Genomic DNA, 16950 nt, shown 5'->3' with positions numbered 1-16950 from the left:
CTCTTGAATATTTGAATTGTTTGCATGTCCACCCATGAATGAACGTTTCTCAGTTCTACATTGTACAGAGATGACGGAATCATCCCAGAAAATGCTGCTGTTGTTTACCAACAGAAAACTGTCACTTCAAGTGTTTATACTGACACAATGAGTAATTGATCTATTATATCCAAGACCCAGATGTTGTCACTCTTTCTGAATTAAATTAAATATGTATGAAGAAAGCATTGCAAATTAATGTTACAGAAATGATGTTTATTGAGCTACAGTTCTTCTCTAACATGTTACCTTGCCTTGGCACCACAGTAGGAGATTCCTACATAGGACAATCCAGCAGGATAGATTGGTTAATTCTCCTACTTGGTACAGAAAGCTTAGATACCAAGTTTTCCTGTAAACAATTCCAGATTGTTAATGAAAGCTGCAGTACAACATCTGGGGCCCGTAGGTGTGGGCTCACTGCTAACTCCCAGCTCAAGGAAAAGTGATATTGATACCTGTGAGTTACTGTCAGGTAATGTGTACACTGCAGCTGTAGTTCCAAAGGTTTATGAAGTATTTAAAATGCAGAGCATGTGCAGCTGAATGCAGAATGATGAAATACTATATTGAAAATGTTGCAGAAAATCTAATAATGGCTTGAAATTGAGTGTCTTGGTACAGGGCAGCCTTCAGGAGAGGACTCTGAGGGACTGTTAATAGTTTCACTCACAAAATAACAGCACAGACTGAATTGCCCAATTGCCCCAGCACCCCCAGTACATGCAGCTGAGTAATTGTCTGATTTAGCTCAGCAGTGGCCGTTTCCACCCAGCTCTGCTTGCTCAGCACTGTCCTGTGAGATCAGAATGTGTCACTGCACTGTATTCTGCAAAGGTCAAACCAATATTTTCTAGTACTGACAATATGACCTCTTCAGTTACAAAGGACTAAAACCAGTTCAAATGTACCATTTCCTTTCTGTATTTTTATTCAAGGTGTGTCATGCTTTGGCCTTTAATACGTGTTTCTGAACTTAGCTTGTCCCAAAATAAGATAATACAGAAATATTCCAATTGAATGGTATGTTTATAGTCTTGTAAGCCTGCTAATTTATTTTTATGAGCAATTGTTGTAAGCTGTGGTCGTTTTTACTATTATTTGAAGTATTGTGTAATAGGTTGTAAAGTTCTTTGTCTCTAGTAGTAAGATGATACTCTATGATGTTGTTGCCTTAACTTCTTTTGAATGCAGACATACATTGGCTCTGTATTAATCTCTGTGAATCCTTTCAAGCAAATGCCATATTTTGGAGAAAAGGAAATTGAAATGTACCAAGGAGCAGTAAGTAAAGCAGTCTAAAATACTGTGCAGTATTCAGGGGCTTGGAAATACGGTTCTACACAGCTTATAACACTTGGAAACGTTTGTTTCAGGATTTGCTAGCGTTGTGCTGGCCTGGGAGAACTTGGCAGATAGTCATTGCCATAGGTTGACTCTTCAAATTGAACTCCCTGCAATATAAGATCAGTATTTAAAGAAAATACTTGTATTGATTAGCTCTAATCCATATTAGGTATCTCTCCTCGATGTTTCCCTGCTCCTGCAAAGGCAGTTTTTAAGTTGTCATGTGCACAAAATGGCCATTAGTGGATTTGGAGACGATGATTTCAGAACTCTTAACTGGACAAGAACAATAAAAAAATGAGGTGCCAAAATTAGATGCCACTTTTGAAAATACAGCTGGAAGAGTGAGTCAGCACAGGAACGTTAGGGACATAAAATTCAATTTCCTGCTTGAGTTGGGCATGTCCCCTCGGGGAAGCTGTTGGGTTTGGATGGCCCAGTGGATAAAAATGGGACCTGAGGCACAGGCTCTGAGTGTGCTGGGGCAGAGCATTGTTAGCACATGGGCACTGGTGAGATGGGTTTACTGAAATTGTGTGACTTTCCTTTGGACAAGTAATGCATTTCCAGCAGAAGCCATTTTTAGAACAGGGTGTTTCTAGGAGAAAATTATGGATTAGAGAAAGTTCATTAACAAAATCTGGAGACTTTGGTTTGTTTTTATTGAATGTACCAAAAAATTCTTGGGGAAAGTTCACTGTAAAGTGCTGTTCAGAATTATTTTTTCCAGAGAAATAACTCTTCCAATTTAAATACAAATTTATTTTGCTCTTTTTGCATTTTTTAATACTGTCTTGAAAAATTATTCTTTATTTCCCCTCCTAGGCTCAGTATGAAAACCCACCACATATTTATGCTCTTGCAGACAGCATGTACAGAAACATGATTATTGACAGAGAAAATCAGTGTGTCATTATTAGGTAAGAAAAAGATTGGTAAAAATATTTTCTCTTCTTATGGTTTTTTAACTTGAAGAAGCAGAAAAGTTTATTTTATCATTAAAAATCTTCTGTCCATGTTCATGCTTTGGGATTTTCTGGGATAACTAAGTATTTTCTGACTCTCCTTTATGTTTTCCAGTGAAATCTTGGTGGTAACTTAACCACAAGAAATCTCTTACTCACACAGCAGCTTCTTGTCCAATACCAAAATTACAACAGCTTGAATGACTACATGAGGGGGCTGGATTAACAGCTGTGCAGCCACATACTGTTAAATCCAGCAATCCCACATGGACTGCATTTATCATGGTCTTTTGTTCCTTTTGGAATTTTACTTGCACTCAATCAGAGACAAAAGGCAAGAGATACTGGGAAATTAATTTTGTCTTCACTATTAATCTATTTTAATTATTAAGTGATGGAATTCACTGTAGAATTACTACTCAACTTTTTTAATGACAGGCATTATTTAAGTGACAATCAAAAGTGAATTTTGGGACCAGAGTTACACTTTGTTCTCATCTGTGGGTTTTGGGTTTTTATAGGTGGTGTGTGATAAAAGAAAATGTGTGGAGAGCAGAACTGCAGGATCCTGCAGCTGGGAGCCTCTGCCCCTTCTGCCTCCCTTTCTGCCAGGGCTGCTGGGGAGGTTCAGCAGGGCACCTGGAGCTGCCCTTCACCATCCCAGAGCAGGGCTCTGCAGGGATTTTACACCTGGGAGGGCCAAGCAGGTGCTGACAGGGGCCAGGGAGGTCCTTCCCTGCTCCGGGCCCCTGGGACACAGGAAACAAAAAGCCAGAGCTCTCCTGCCTGTCACTGGCATGGCTGAGTTGTTCCCTGAGCTCAGGCTTTCTGTTGCTGTGCTGAAGTTGACTAGGCACATGTAGTCCAATCGAGACCTGATAGGAATGGGTAAAATTGGGAATTTGCTTTTGGCATGAAGCACCATCCCAGAAAGTGGGATGTTTCACGTGAAGCTGAATCTACAGTGAAAATCTTTGAGCTGTTGTGGATTGTGAATAAAACCCTACTTTTTGATCCCGTGCTATGCCCCATCGTGCAATGCATGCAGAGAGTCACATTTTGAGAGAACTGAGGTGCAGATCTGAGATACAAACTTGGAGTTTTGATTTTACGTGAGAATTCTTGTATTTGTGCTCTGGATGATACTTGAATGCTTTTTGGAATGTGCATTTTGTATTTGCAGAATGAAACTTCTCTCCATGTGTGCACAGCCTATTCAAAGTCTGCAGGTGTTAATTGAAATCCACTGCAAAACTGAAACAAGAAGGATCATGTTTGCAAGGGACATTTCATGGACTTTTTTTCCTTTGTACACATTTATTTTTCCTTTGATATTTTTACTATGAACACTGTAGAAACTGTGGACTAGACTTACAAAACTTATGGTTTTAGCTTTTTAGGACAGTGGTTCACAGCCAGGTCACAAGGGCTAAGTGTGGCCTCTTGTATATGGAGCCTGAAGGGTGGTGGGGAGGGGCAGGTGCACACCTGCAGTGTCCTCCCACTGTGTCCTGTGTGCTTTGGGCACCTGTGGCGTCTGCCTCCAAACCTGGGAGGGGACATGCATTCCACAGACTGGATGTGTGTTTCAGGCAGGTGAAGGAGGCTCCCTAGTTTAGGCAGAGCACCTTTTACCTGGACATTAATTCTAAATGTGTTTGGACACTGATAGAAAAACTCATCCTCGTCAAAAGTCAGTGAATGAACTGGGAAAGCAGATCCAAAAGAAAATGCAATTCTCTGAAAGTCTAGATAGGTGGCAACCAAAAATAATATCTTTTCTTATGATAATACTAATTTTAAAAGAAAAACTGTTACCAAACAACCCTTCCAAGGCCGAGGAAGGCTTTTTCATTAGCTGAGTAGTTCCAGCACGTTTGCATATGTATTAAGAAAATTACATGTGCACAAGTCTAATCATAGCTGAGCTGCTTTGCCTGGCTGCTGCGGATAAATAAACAATGAGGTTATTCATGGGCTGCCTCCGGGCTGGGCTGAGCCGGGGAGCAGGGTGTGCTTGGGTGGGAGCAGTGCCCCAGGCTTCCCTGGCTCTGTGTGCATGGGCAGAGGTGCCGAGCAGGTCCACTCACAGGGTAACACGGCTACACTGGACTTCTTGCTCATTCAGGTCATGTTTTACTGAGGCTGGACATTTAATTTAGACCTTTCTTGAACTAAGCTCATCAGTGGGAATTAAAACAGACTGTTGGCACTTCTCCCCCGTGTGACATGGCAGCTCTTGCAAACTATCGACAAAGAGTTGTCCAGTCAAGATTTTAATTAGGAAGAATTGTGTCTGGTGGCTTTTAGTTCCTTTTGGACTATCACTGTCATTTAATTGAGAGAGTGGAGGTTATGATTAGTGTTTTCCTGTTATGTAGCAATAAATGCATTTCTTCAGAGTGTTGTTAAGGTTTTCTCTTTCTATAAAGCTGACGACTTTATTTTCACTTTGATTCTGTGGTCCCTGCCAGGAGATGTTGCTGTCGCTTTAAAGCAGTTTTTCGTGTTTGTAGTTTTAGATTACATTTGCCATTTATGTGGCAACATTTGAGTCCAGGAAAGCAGTGTATGAAGATTTCATTAACACCTATTTGTAGTAGATAAGATGTACTGTGTTTTCAGATATGCAAAGATCATTTCCACCCAAACTGCTTTTAGTGAACAGCTCATGTCTATCCTAAATCTATTAAGTTCAAAATTCAGTATGAGATTTCTAGTCAGCTTCTGTGTCTCAGCTTTCCAGAAGGCTCAAATGACTGATCATTCTAAAACGTCTGGAGAGAGCCTGACTGGAAATACGGCTGAATTTTAAAAAGGAAGTGGTAGAAACACTGTAGTCTAACACTGTAAGAAAAGTTAGGTTAAAGCTCTGATTCAGAAGGGAAAAATATTACACTGAAATCATGCTAGTGAGGTTTCTCTGAGCATAATTGCAGAAATTTAATTTTCTGTGTAAACAAACTAAAAAACTTATCCAAACACAGCAGAGTATGTTACATATACAGTGTCCTTTACTGGCAGATCCAAGAGTTCTTTATAAATATTTGGTATTAAAATTTCTGCATTGTCCTGGCGATGTAGATAAGCATCACTTGTATTGTTCTGCAGCCATGGATACCATATTAAATGGCACTCAGAAAATTAATTTTAGAGAGAAGGATGATGCTGTGTATTGGATCTTGCTTCTCTAATTACTGATTGTTTCCTCTGGGAAGGAAGCAAAGAGCAAAAAAAAATTCCTTCTGTGTTTGCAATCGTATTCTGATTTCAGCTGAGTATTAATTGACTTTGTGGAAGAAAATGTCATTTTTCTGAAGTGGCAAATAATGCTAGAAGAAACAATATATCTTTCAAGGCATTGTAATTTTTGTTAGTGATTGAGACTATGTGCTAGTTTTATTTTTAGCAAGAAAGGTCTCTGAGAAAATTGTCGATACCACAGTCCACTATAAGTAATTTTAAGAATTTTTTCAAGCTCTAAAAAACTTCATCAAACCTGCTTCAAACTACCAAGTTAGATGATTCTTATATGTTCTTAAAATAGTTTTAATAGCAGCAGAGCAATAAGATTTATATGAAGCAGCTGCATGAGAACCATTTGGCAGGAATGCCACAGTTTCTCTGTTCCATTTGAATACCTGAGCTTTACTTAGGGCAGGATACCATCCCATCAGATAAAGCTACTTTGGTTCATAAATAATGCATCTTCTTGTTTTATTCCAGTTTAATTGGAGCAATTTGCTGCTCTTTGATCAATAAAAACCTAAAACTGAAAAACATGCATAAATCTAAAGCCAACTCTGGAAGACAAACCTTCAGCCAAATTAATTTACTAGAAAGGACCATTTCCAATGAAACAGAGGCTAACAAAAAAATGGAGCTTTATTGCTCCAGGTCAGATCTGTGGCAGACACTGTGGAGTAAGAAAATTAAGCCACACTTAATTTGAGCAAGGAGGAGAGGGAGAATGGATGCATTGAAGAAAATCTTATAGAAATGTGTTATATTTTTACTGTGTATAAAAAATACCTGATCAGATTAGTTCAGGATTTGGCCCTGGATCCCCCTGTACTCAGTTGAAAACTGCAGTTTGTAAGCTCAGAGTATGATTCAAGTTCAGTTGGTTTGTCTGGTTTTACAACAGGAAGAGCAAATTTACTGCCAGCAGATTTTGAAGAAATGTTATTTTAATTATTGAACTACTCATGATTTGAACTTTTAGAAGCAGTTTGCCGTTCAGCAAACTCTGTCCCTGTGAATGTAGTAGATATGCATAATACAGGCTTTTTTGGTTGTTGGGAAAAGGTGAGTCAGAATAATAATAATAGTCATGGTCTGTGCTCCACAGATGGATGCTCAATAAGTACTTTTTCACCCTTTCAGGTTTCCAGTTTGATCCGTAAAACTGTAGTCAGGAGAAGACAAAAACATGAAAACATTTCTGGGAAAATAATTAGAAAGAGCCTTGCAGTATTTCTGTATTGTTTGGAAGCTTTAAAGATGTAAAATTACATTTGCAGCTTGGCGGTTTGGGGAGCCTTTCCAGAATGAAACCTCTAAAAGTGTGTCTGTTAGTCATGCTGATAAGGAGCTCTGAGTTGCTCATTCTCAGTGAGTCCCTTTCCTGTGCAGGACATGCTGATGTTTCTTTGGCAGATGTAGCTAAAATTTGTGCAGGAAAAGATGTGCATTTGATCCATGTCCAGGAACAAGTGGGCGCAGGATGGAAGAGTCAACAACGTTCACTGAAATTACTCAGGAGTTTAAAGATAGAACAGATCTTCATAAAAGAAAAAAACTATTTTAGCTCTTTTTGTGACATTGAAGCGACATCTGTGTGTTGTTCTTTTTGCTTTGGTGTAGTTGTGCAGGTCACAGGAAATGCATTAAGGGCAGAGCTCACACCAAGGTTTACGAAGTCTGGAGGAATTCTGTTGAAATGAGGGGAAGAAGCTTTAAGGGATGAAGTGAGGGGAGGCTGGATTGTCTGGCATGCCAGTCTTCTTTGCCTCTTGAGAAACTTACTGACTGCAAGAAGGCCAGGCTGCTGCTGTTGTAAACACCATTCACCATTGAAGTGAAATATTATAAAGGAAGGAAGGAAGGAATTGTGAGAGCTAGTACGGGATATTAAGACTTCTTGTACCCTGTGTCAAGAGGCATAGGAACAGGAAGGTAGTTCTTCCGTCATTCAGGATGTGATTAATAATGCCTCATTATTTTATTCAGGAACACCTTAAACAAAAAACTACTAAAAAAGTAGGTGTCTGGTGTGGCATGCACAGCTCAGATTTTCAAATTAGTTTTTGTGTCAAGACCTGAAATCCCCCTAAATGGAGATGGGAATCAAGCCTTTAACACACAAATTCTCTTTTGAGCATCTTGCTTTAAGTAGACATTTTTCAGTGTACCTACTTTTCTGACCGTGGTGTCTCACATGGATTCTGGTGCCTGTGCAAGAGGGTGAATTCAGAGTTCTGTGCTCACAAACATGTCCAAGTGTGGTGCTACCACACTGGATCCCAGTCTGTACTACCACGTTACTCAGTCTGAATGTGGTGTATGTAATTAAGGTACCTCACCTTGATTGGACAAGATGAACTTCAAATTACCCCACTGCAGAATTACTTAAAAACTAACGTGTACCTTTTTGTGTTTCTTTTTCTGTAGTGGGGAAAGTGGAGCTGGAAAGACTGTAGCTGCTAAATACATCATGAGTTATGTCTCCAAAATTTCAGGAGGTGGTCCTAAAGTACAGGTGAGTCGATACACAGTAGTACTGAAGTATAATCTTAGTCTAAATATTCACTTGAGAGTGGAATGACAAAGAATGTTGGGGCAGACACTGGCAGATTAGAGGCTGTCTTTATCTTGGGGATGAGCAGGCAGAAACACGTGGGCCCCAGAGCACAGAGCCCTGGGCAGCTTTGCTCAGCTGCGGGATGCTGCATGGGAGCCAAGGCAGGGACAGGCACAGGGGCAGGATCAGCTCTGCTCCAGGTGCTGTAGCCTTTATGCTGAATTGCATCTGCAGGATGGATGGGTTTTGTCTTTGTTTGTTTGGTTTGTTTTTTCAGTTAAGTGGTAAGAGGTACTTTAATTGTTCTAAACCAGATTAAGAGCAATCAGTCCTTTTAGTAAATGTGTGTTTTTTTCCTCCTGTGTTGGCATTTTCTTAAAAATTGATCTGGCTTTTTGGGTTTCTCTTGCTTCCTTTGGATTTCCAGTTTATGTGTATACATCAAAGAGGCACCTCAAAAACATCATCTTGTTTTATGAGGTTACCTAGGCAAAATTAGGGGGTGTGAAAGCTGCCTGAATAACAAATAGTTGCTTTTGTTAATAACTATACTGTTGATGTCTGTTCTACCTGCAAACTAAAACTAATTGAGTGAGATAGCCATAAAAATTCCCTTAATGACGTTTCAGTCTCAGTCCTTCACTGACAGGCAGTGGTAGGTAGTGGCTGCTTTTACCAGTCCATTCCTGTTGAGTGCTTACTGTAATTTTTACTTTATTGCAGTCTCTGATGTTGAGTGTGTTCTTTCTGCATAGTTTTGTGCAACAGTGACACTGGGACCATTGCAGAGAATTACTCAGTAACCAGGAGAATGATCCAGAGAGAGAGTGCATTGTGGGGTTTTTGTAGTAAAGATAATAATAAGTAAATATTTTGTTCTGTTTAAAAGATTCCAGCTTTTTGTACAAAATTGAAAAATACTCTTAGTAATTACAGAGTTAGGGTTGATGAGGTTGGTAGGTTGCCGTGAGCATTTCTTTTGAAATAAAATTCCATCTTCCTTTCACAACCCAGCATTGCATTGGGTTTTTTCTTCTCCATGATTCGAGCTCCCAGGACTAGATAAAAAGACAATAGTAACACATTACTTTGCTTTCTAAGACAAATGGATGGCATTATCAGTGATCCCAAAACAGATTGCTGAAGCAGTTGCAGATTCCTAAATTTCATGCTACTTCGACTTCACTGGTTGTGGTTCCAGATCCCCCCCAAAAATTAAATGCTCATGTGTAAGTGTGGTTTAAAATGAAGATGATGGAAAAACCAGATCAATTTATCGGCTGTGTTGCTTGGCAAAACAATGCACAGAAGAACCAGGTTTTAGCCTCAGGCATTTTGTTTAATTCTGTAGGATTTTCCTCAAAAATAGGAACTAAAAGGTCTGGAAGAAAAATTGTTGGATTCTGTTCCTTATATGATCGAGAGAATTTTTTACAGATGTAGGATTTCTTGCCTTTTTAATATATAATTGATATGTCATAGGGATTTTTTTAGAAAATCTCTAAGGACTTTAAAAATATCTATTTCTGAATTTGCATTTCTTTTGTTTCCTAAAATTTTAGCATGTTAAAGATATTATTCTACAATCCAACCCTTTACTGGAGGCCTTTGGGAATGCAAAAACTGTGCGGAACAACAACTCCAGCAGATTTGTAAGTCCCTGTACCTTTGAGATGACTTTACTCTTCCACCTTCTGTGCTGTTACAGAGACAGTATTCAGGGGTATAATATTAATTTACTGCCACAGAGGTAAATCTGAATGAGATATAAAGTGTGTTTCAAACAATGGGAGATGTCAGAGGCTTCTGTTTCATTCTGTATAGGTTGTGCATTGCTTTCTGTGTATGTACTGGCTACAGCTTTTGGAGTACCAAGGCTGCAGCCTTTTCTAGTGTTATACAGGCAGTAGGCAGGAATTACCTTGTCTGTCATTCTGGAATGGTCAAGATACTCTCATGAAATGGCTGCTGACTAAATTGCACGCCACAGTTCCATTTTAAAAGGTAGCACATAGGCTTTAAAAGTTCGAATGTGTTCCTTGGCTAACACGAGTGTTAATGCAGTTAATGTCTCCCTGAAAGCAGGGGATGGTGGCTTTGCTTTGCTTCCAGGCAGAGCAGTTTGCTGTTGTCAGTCTGTTGAACTGCCTTTCTGTGTAGGTGAGCCGTGTGGTTTCCTTTATACTAAGCAAGAGTCTCAGCAGTAAGAGAAGCCACTGATCTCTCTACATTTACATTGACATGGGATGTGTTAATGTCGAGCTGTATAAATGCAGAAAAGACATGGTGGTTCAAGAGTCTGAGCTCAGGTTGTACCTTGAGGTATCCATAAAGATGAAATATCTTTGTAACTTTGCTTGGAATACAGTACAAATGCACAATTTTGAATTTACATTTACTAATCATTTAACAGCTTGAATTATTTCTTGTAGGGGAAATACTTTGAAATACAGTTTAGCCCAGGTGGAGAACCAGATGGAGGGAAAATCTCCAACTTCCTACTGGAAAAATCTCGAGTTGTAATGAGGAATCCTGGAGAGAGAAGTTTTCACATTTTTTACCAGGTCAGAAGTGTCCAAGTCCTTTTTGAGTTATGTAAAGTATTCTAGGACCTGTTTTCTCCTTTTGATTGAAAAGTTGTTCTCAAAGCAGTGAGATTTGAGTGCACACTGCAGAGGTAACCTGCTCTCTACTGGGAATCTGGATAGCATGGTGAGACACCATCTGCCATAGACCTGCCTGGCTGCCTTTCAGCTCCACAACAGAGTGCTGCAGCATTTCAAAGCCTTGCTTGGAAATTCATTGTGAACTCCCATATGGAAAAGTCTAGGAGTACATAATAGAAAATGAGAACTTTTCAGCAGATTTCTTTTTAAACTGGCCTATATATATCTAGAGAGAGAGGCCAGTTTATATGTATATATCTGTATTGGCCTATACTTCCTGTGAAAGAGAAATTTGATTCTCAGTTTATTTTTCTGAGATAGTTATGGTAATACTCTTTGTTACATTGTCCAAGGATCCCCATTTGTTGTGTTTAAAAAGACTTTACATGCCTTCAGTGGTCTTTGATGTGCAAAGTCCTCACCTGCTGGAGTGCTGCTCTACAGAACTAGGGCCAAGACAGAGCTTTGTAAGTGACTGTAGCCAGCTTCATATATAGTAGAAGTGCCACTGGCAGGAGGGAAAGCTGAGTTGGCACTGGAATTGCTCCAGGAGCTGTGTGTTCTCCTCTTCCAAGGTATACGTACAATTTGCCCTGTCCTGCTGCTTTTCCTTTGGCCTGGAGAGGTTTTTTGACACAAGGGTTAAAGACCATGGGGTTTTGCCAGCTCTGTTTTGAGTTTTTTTCTTTCCTCCATGATGCAGCCATGTCTGTGCACAACTGCATGGCCTTTGCCTGGGTCTGAGGAGTGTTCAGGGTCCTTGCCCTCACGGTGAGAGCCACAGGTGATTCTGAGTGTGCTGTCAGCTCTGCCTCCTTGCAGTAAGTGTGGAAAACACATTGCTCCTGAGGATTTAGGGAACACATTATGGATTGGAATACTCACTTTGCCTTTTCTTAAGGGTTAAAGGTAATGGAAGGCATTCTAGGCAGTCACATTGTTAGCCATTTATTAGTAGTGAAGTTAGAGCTAAACCATTTGTGGGAATGGGATTGAGAGCCTGGTTTTTTGGATTAAGCAATTAGCAGAAGGTAGGAAGGATACATCCCTGGCACAGCACCTGCCATATCTCTCCCAGTAATTTCAGGCTCAGTCAGCTCTTCTGACCTGCTCAGCTCTGCTGGAGGTTGTTGGGTGATAGCTAATTTGGGGATTTTATTCTGCAGCTGATTGAAGGGGCCTCCTCAGAACAGAAGAGCAGCCTTGGCATTACCAGTATGGACTACTATTACTATCTCAGCCTCTCTGGGTCCTACAAAGTCGATGACATCAATGACAAATCAGATTTCCAAGAAACACTGGTGAGTTCTTTACCACATGATTTGCATAGTGGCGGATGTATGTTCATTTCACAATTAATTTTTAGGAAAGGCATTGGTCTATTAATGTGGGAATGAGAAATTAATTTAGATATCACTTACTCTAGTTGTATTTTCCCCTGAGGAGGTGGTATGTTAACCCTGAAGATAGGTTTTGTAGAAAGGTGTTGGATTTTCAGTTTGTTCTTTTTCAGAAGGGTGTAAATTTAATGAAATTTGACTTATGCAAATAATTTGTAGTATGAAAAAATGTGAAAATGCAAACGTAGCGAAGAACTTGCATTAGAAGCAAATTAAAAAAGAGTGCCCTGCTTTATCTGAATTCCCAGTGCTGGCTGACCTTCCATGCTTATTTAAAACAGTACAGCTGAAAAGCTGGAGAAAGGGAGTGTGAAAGCACAGATCAGGGATCTTTATCCAGCACTGCTGCCAGTTCATTGTGTGACCTGCCAGCTGCTGGTGTCCTGCTCTTAGGAATTTACTATTTAAAGTAGGTATATTAACACATTGATATATGTAGTACATTTAAAAGCCTAAATAGAATTGTTACTGTTGTTTTGGAACTTTAGTATTTTAGAAAAGCAGTTTGTTGAGAAGACATTCTGCGAGTTGTTATGTACTCTGAGCTCCAAAACCCAGGGTGCTGGTTTCTAGTAAGTGGCTGAAATTCACAGCCTAAGCCAGACACTGGGCTGCTTTTTACAGTCATTCAATACAGCTTCACAATTCTTAGTCTTGGTGGGTAAACTGACTGTGTAAAAGGAATACAATCATTGTCTCTTTGGTTCATTGTTTCCCAGTTTGCAATGAAACTATTTATTTTTAGTGTGACACTCAAAAGCAGGTGTTTATTTTTTCCAGAACTTATTTTGTTAGTACATCTTCTAAAAAGTGTAGATGCTTCTGTATTTAATTTAAAAAATACAGAAATGCTGAAATAGGACATCTGGTACCCTTTGAAACTTCATTGAAGCTTTAATGAAATTTGGTTGCTTTAGGAACCTGAACTGTTTTGAATAACTCCACTTTTTAACACCAAAATTTTATAAGGACTTCCACGACAAGAGTCTTTGACTGATGCACATTTGTGTGTTTGTTTTTCTTCCCAGCATGCAATGAGTGTGATTGGGATCTTTGCAGAGGAGCAGGCATTGGTGCTGCAGATAGTGGCAGGAATATTGCATTTGGGAAACATCAGCTTCAAAGAAGTGGGCAACTATGCAGGAGTGGAGAGTGAGGAGTGTAAGTACCTCTGGAAACAGTTAGAGGAGCAGCAGTGGGCTGCAGCCCAGATGGCAGAAGGTGAACTGCAATTTAGAGCTGCTTATCCAAACAGAGCATCGTTCCTTGGAGTGTGAGGCTGCCAACTGAGAGTCTCTGCCAAAACCAGGTGCTGAGGCCCCTCTTTTGTCTTGTAAAAGGCCACTGGCTTAACAGGGGCGCGATTTTGAATTTGAGAAATCCTGTTCCAAACTTGCAGCATGAATTAATAGGCACCGTAAGAAGGGCTTGAACTCTGCTTCTTTCAGTGCGTCAGCACACATTTAAGCCCCCTGTTTATGATGTGACTTGTGTGGCCTCCCTGTCCTGTGGAAGCAGCTCCCAGCTGTGGGTGTCTCTGGGCTCAGGGTGTAGCTGGTGCCCAGGCATCCAAACAGGTGTGTGCATGTGCCTTCTAAACAGGGGTTCAGGGCTGAACTGAAATGCAGACTTTACATTCTGCAGTTAGGTTTCCTGTCTCGAGTCCCTCATTGTTAGCTACAGCTACTGAGTAACTATTTCTTCACAATCCCTTTCCCACAGTGCCCTGTCCTTGCCTCCCTCAGCACTGTTCTGTATGTGTTCTGCAGCAGCTGGGTCCACAGCAGCAAGGTGTTGGAATGTTAATGGACTTCAAGTTTTAAATGTTTTTGTTGTGATTTACACCTTGCATCTGTGTGGATTTATGCTACTTGGATAGTTTAAGGAGACAGAGTGGATAAGCACAACATACGTAACAATACCTTATACAGACCTGTGTGTTCTCTTAATTCTTGGTTCAGAATGGGTCTTACACTTGAGAGAATTGCATTTGTTTAGTTTTAGATACTTTATTCATAACTAACTTATCTTGTGCAGTCAGCTTCTCACTCAGCTGTACTAGCACTCTCCTGCTATTTGTTTCATGAAATTGGGAAATGAAAATTACTAATTTTTAACCTTCCTAGTCTCTCAAATTGAGAAATTAAGTGAACCCAAAGACAAACGTTTTGTGGCGTTGTGTTTATATGCCTTTTGATTCCAAATGAGCTACTGTGTTTCAATTTAAATCACAGTGTTAAATCTTTCAATCAAATCAAGGCATTTAAAAGTCATACAAGATGGATACAGTGGGTTGCATCAAAATAACAAATGGTAAAGACATGAATTAAAAATAAATCATTAGAAATGAATGTGTTTCTGTGATGAGCTGTGTCCACCATGTTTCTACTGCTCCCTGGGATACAAATACATAAATTGTGTATGAATGATACATGGGAAGAAGTTAGAAAGTAGAATGAATATCAAAATTACACATAAAGATACGGATTTTAAAGAAGCCAAAGAAGAATTAGCCATGTCTAGCACAGTTTCTGCATTATGAAGATGAAATTTGGGCTCATTTCTCTTCTCAATTAGTCCTCCCCCCAGTTCACTGTTTGTCCTAACCAACCAAATAGTAAAGCATTTATACCCACGAAAGATAAAGCACAAGGAACAACCACTGGTCAGTCCTGCTTTTTATAAGCCTGAAATAATAAAAAGTTTAAGAATTTGGCCAATGGTGTTCTTGTTGGTATACAGCTGATTGCAGAAAAACATGCAAAGCTATTTTTTGGGACACCAGGAACTCCTGCTCTGAGTCAGAATCAAATCTGTACAGACCATTTTCTACAGACCTTGAAAAAAATACGTATTTAAAATTGCCAGTGATTGCTATCTGCTCTAGTTTTTGATTATGTTAATAGATGAAAAAAGTTCTTATTTCTTGAAAGTCTTCTATGCTACAAATCATGGCAAATAATAATACTTCTCTCTTGGAAGGAGAAAAGAATTTAAACCATCCCTCTTTACACTTGCATTGTATTGAAAGGGTTGTTTTTCACTTCCTGGAATCCCAGGAAGTGAGCCCAGTCTTTTCAGCTTTCCTTCACAGAGTGTATTTAAAACTATTTCACTGAACGCTACTGATGACTCTTTGAGGATCATTTTTTCAATTACATGCATATCCTGCTTTATAATAATTTCCAGACTGTAACTTTATGGTCCCTAACTAGGGAAAACAATCAGGCATCTTAAGAATGTGAAGTTGTATCAAGTGCTGGCCAGCTACTCTTCCTTTACAGTAAATCATTAGCTCTGGGAAGGGAGAGTTTCTGAGCTCTGCATGGTGCTCCTTGCCATTAGACTGTCTTCATAAATTCCTACCAGTAGTGTTGGTTAAGCATTTTTCCTGGCATCTTAACAGTATGTGTGAGCATATCTGGTCTACAGTTGCCTACATTCCTTCCCAAGTTAAAGCAGTGTAATGATTGACCTTTTCATGTGCTCTTCACCCTGAGTTCTCTGAATTACCAGAGATGTTGCCTGTGACTCGGCTTTGCTTGTGTGGTTCCTGGTACCCCAGAGTGAATTTAATCAGTTTGCTGATGGTAATAAATCATAATTTAGAAAGCTGGTGGTTATTTCCAATTTTAAAAATATTTTTGGAATGATGTACTGAAGGGTTTAGTGAAGTCATGCTGTGACATTACAGATGTGTAAAGTGCAAGTGGCTGCTGCCTTAGTGATTATTTTACATCTTCCTCACCAGTAAAGTCGATCTGATACCAATGGAACATGGAGGAAACACTGTTAGAGGTTCACGTGGTTTAGAGGAGGTGCAATACCAACTCCAAGAGTTTTCCTCAGGTGCTGTTTCTGTTTGCTTTCAAGACACTTCTGTTTTTCCACTCCCTAGGGTGTGTGAAACTGCAGTAACATCTGCACCATGTGTTTAGAGTGCAGAGAATAACAGACCCAGATGTATTTTTGTGCTTTACTTTTAAACAAGAAGAAACAGAATTTGAAAGTACTTACAGAATAAGGGATTAAAAAATAAAAGGCAAGATAATTGAAAACCTTTTGCAGTGTCCTAACTTATAAGAAGAAAGGATATTGGGAAGCAGATAGCCTACTTTTTATTACATTTTAAATCTTTCATGTTTTTACAAAGAATTTTCAGTGGTGTCAATTTTATTTCATGTGTGAGCTCTGTATTTTATTTATGTCTCATCCAAGAGTGATTTGTTTGAACCACACAGTTCAAAACTATGTCCTGTGGCAGCTTACGTGTTTGAAGGTCTGAAGGCACAGAAATAACAAGACTATTTTACTTCAAGGTGGTTTATCTTAATTGAAATCCATGTAAGTAAAGAGTTGAAAATGTCCTTGAGGAGAATAGGGAAATTTTGAAGACATAAATCACTCCCTTTTTCCTTTTTAAGCTGCACACTCCATGAGTTTTCTTGTTATTTGAGATACAGTTAATTTTCTCTTTGTTCTGTATTTAGTCTGTAAGTGACAATGCAGCAAGGCTGATCTTTGTTGCAGTTTTAGCTTTCCCTGCCTTTCTCCTGGGAATTAACGAGGAGCGCCTGAAGGAGAAGCTGACCAGCAGACAGATGGAGAGCAAGTGGGGAGGCAAATCTGAGTCCATTAACGTCACACTGAATGTGGAACAAGCCTGCTACACCAGGGATGCACTGGCCAAGGCCCTTCATTCCCGTGTTTTTGATTACTTGGTGGATGTA

At 39.6% G+C, this 16950-nt stretch overlaps 1 protein-coding gene across 2 annotated transcripts in view; it reads left to right on the top strand.

Moving 5' to 3' along the window:
• Nucleotides 1-16950, top strand: part of MYO1E (myosin IE) — a 73807-nt gene that overhangs the window by 30519 nt on the left and 26338 nt on the right. For both annotated transcript variants that reach the window (XM_066328526.1, XM_066328527.1), the window contains exons 3-10: nucleotides 1234-1323; nucleotides 2212-2306; nucleotides 8025-8112; nucleotides 9717-9806; nucleotides 10587-10718; nucleotides 11987-12121; nucleotides 13249-13381; nucleotides 16751-16947. In XM_066328526.1, coding sequence (XP_066184623.1) covers nucleotides 1234-1323; nucleotides 2212-2306; nucleotides 8025-8112; nucleotides 9717-9806; nucleotides 10587-10718; nucleotides 11987-12121; nucleotides 13249-13381; nucleotides 16751-16947 — 960 coding nt within the window. The remainder of the gene's footprint in view (nucleotides 1-1233; nucleotides 1324-2211; nucleotides 2307-8024; nucleotides 8113-9716; nucleotides 9807-10586; nucleotides 10719-11986; nucleotides 12122-13248; nucleotides 13382-16750; nucleotides 16948-16950) is intronic.

This window comes from Sylvia atricapilla, chromosome 13 (genome assembly GCF_009819655.1).
Source record: "Sylvia atricapilla isolate bSylAtr1 chromosome 13, bSylAtr1.pri, whole genome shotgun sequence".
NCBI classification, from domain to species: Eukaryota; Metazoa; Chordata; class Aves; order Passeriformes; family Sylviidae; genus Sylvia; species Sylvia atricapilla.
This window is presented reverse-complemented; position numbering and strand designations above follow the sequence as displayed.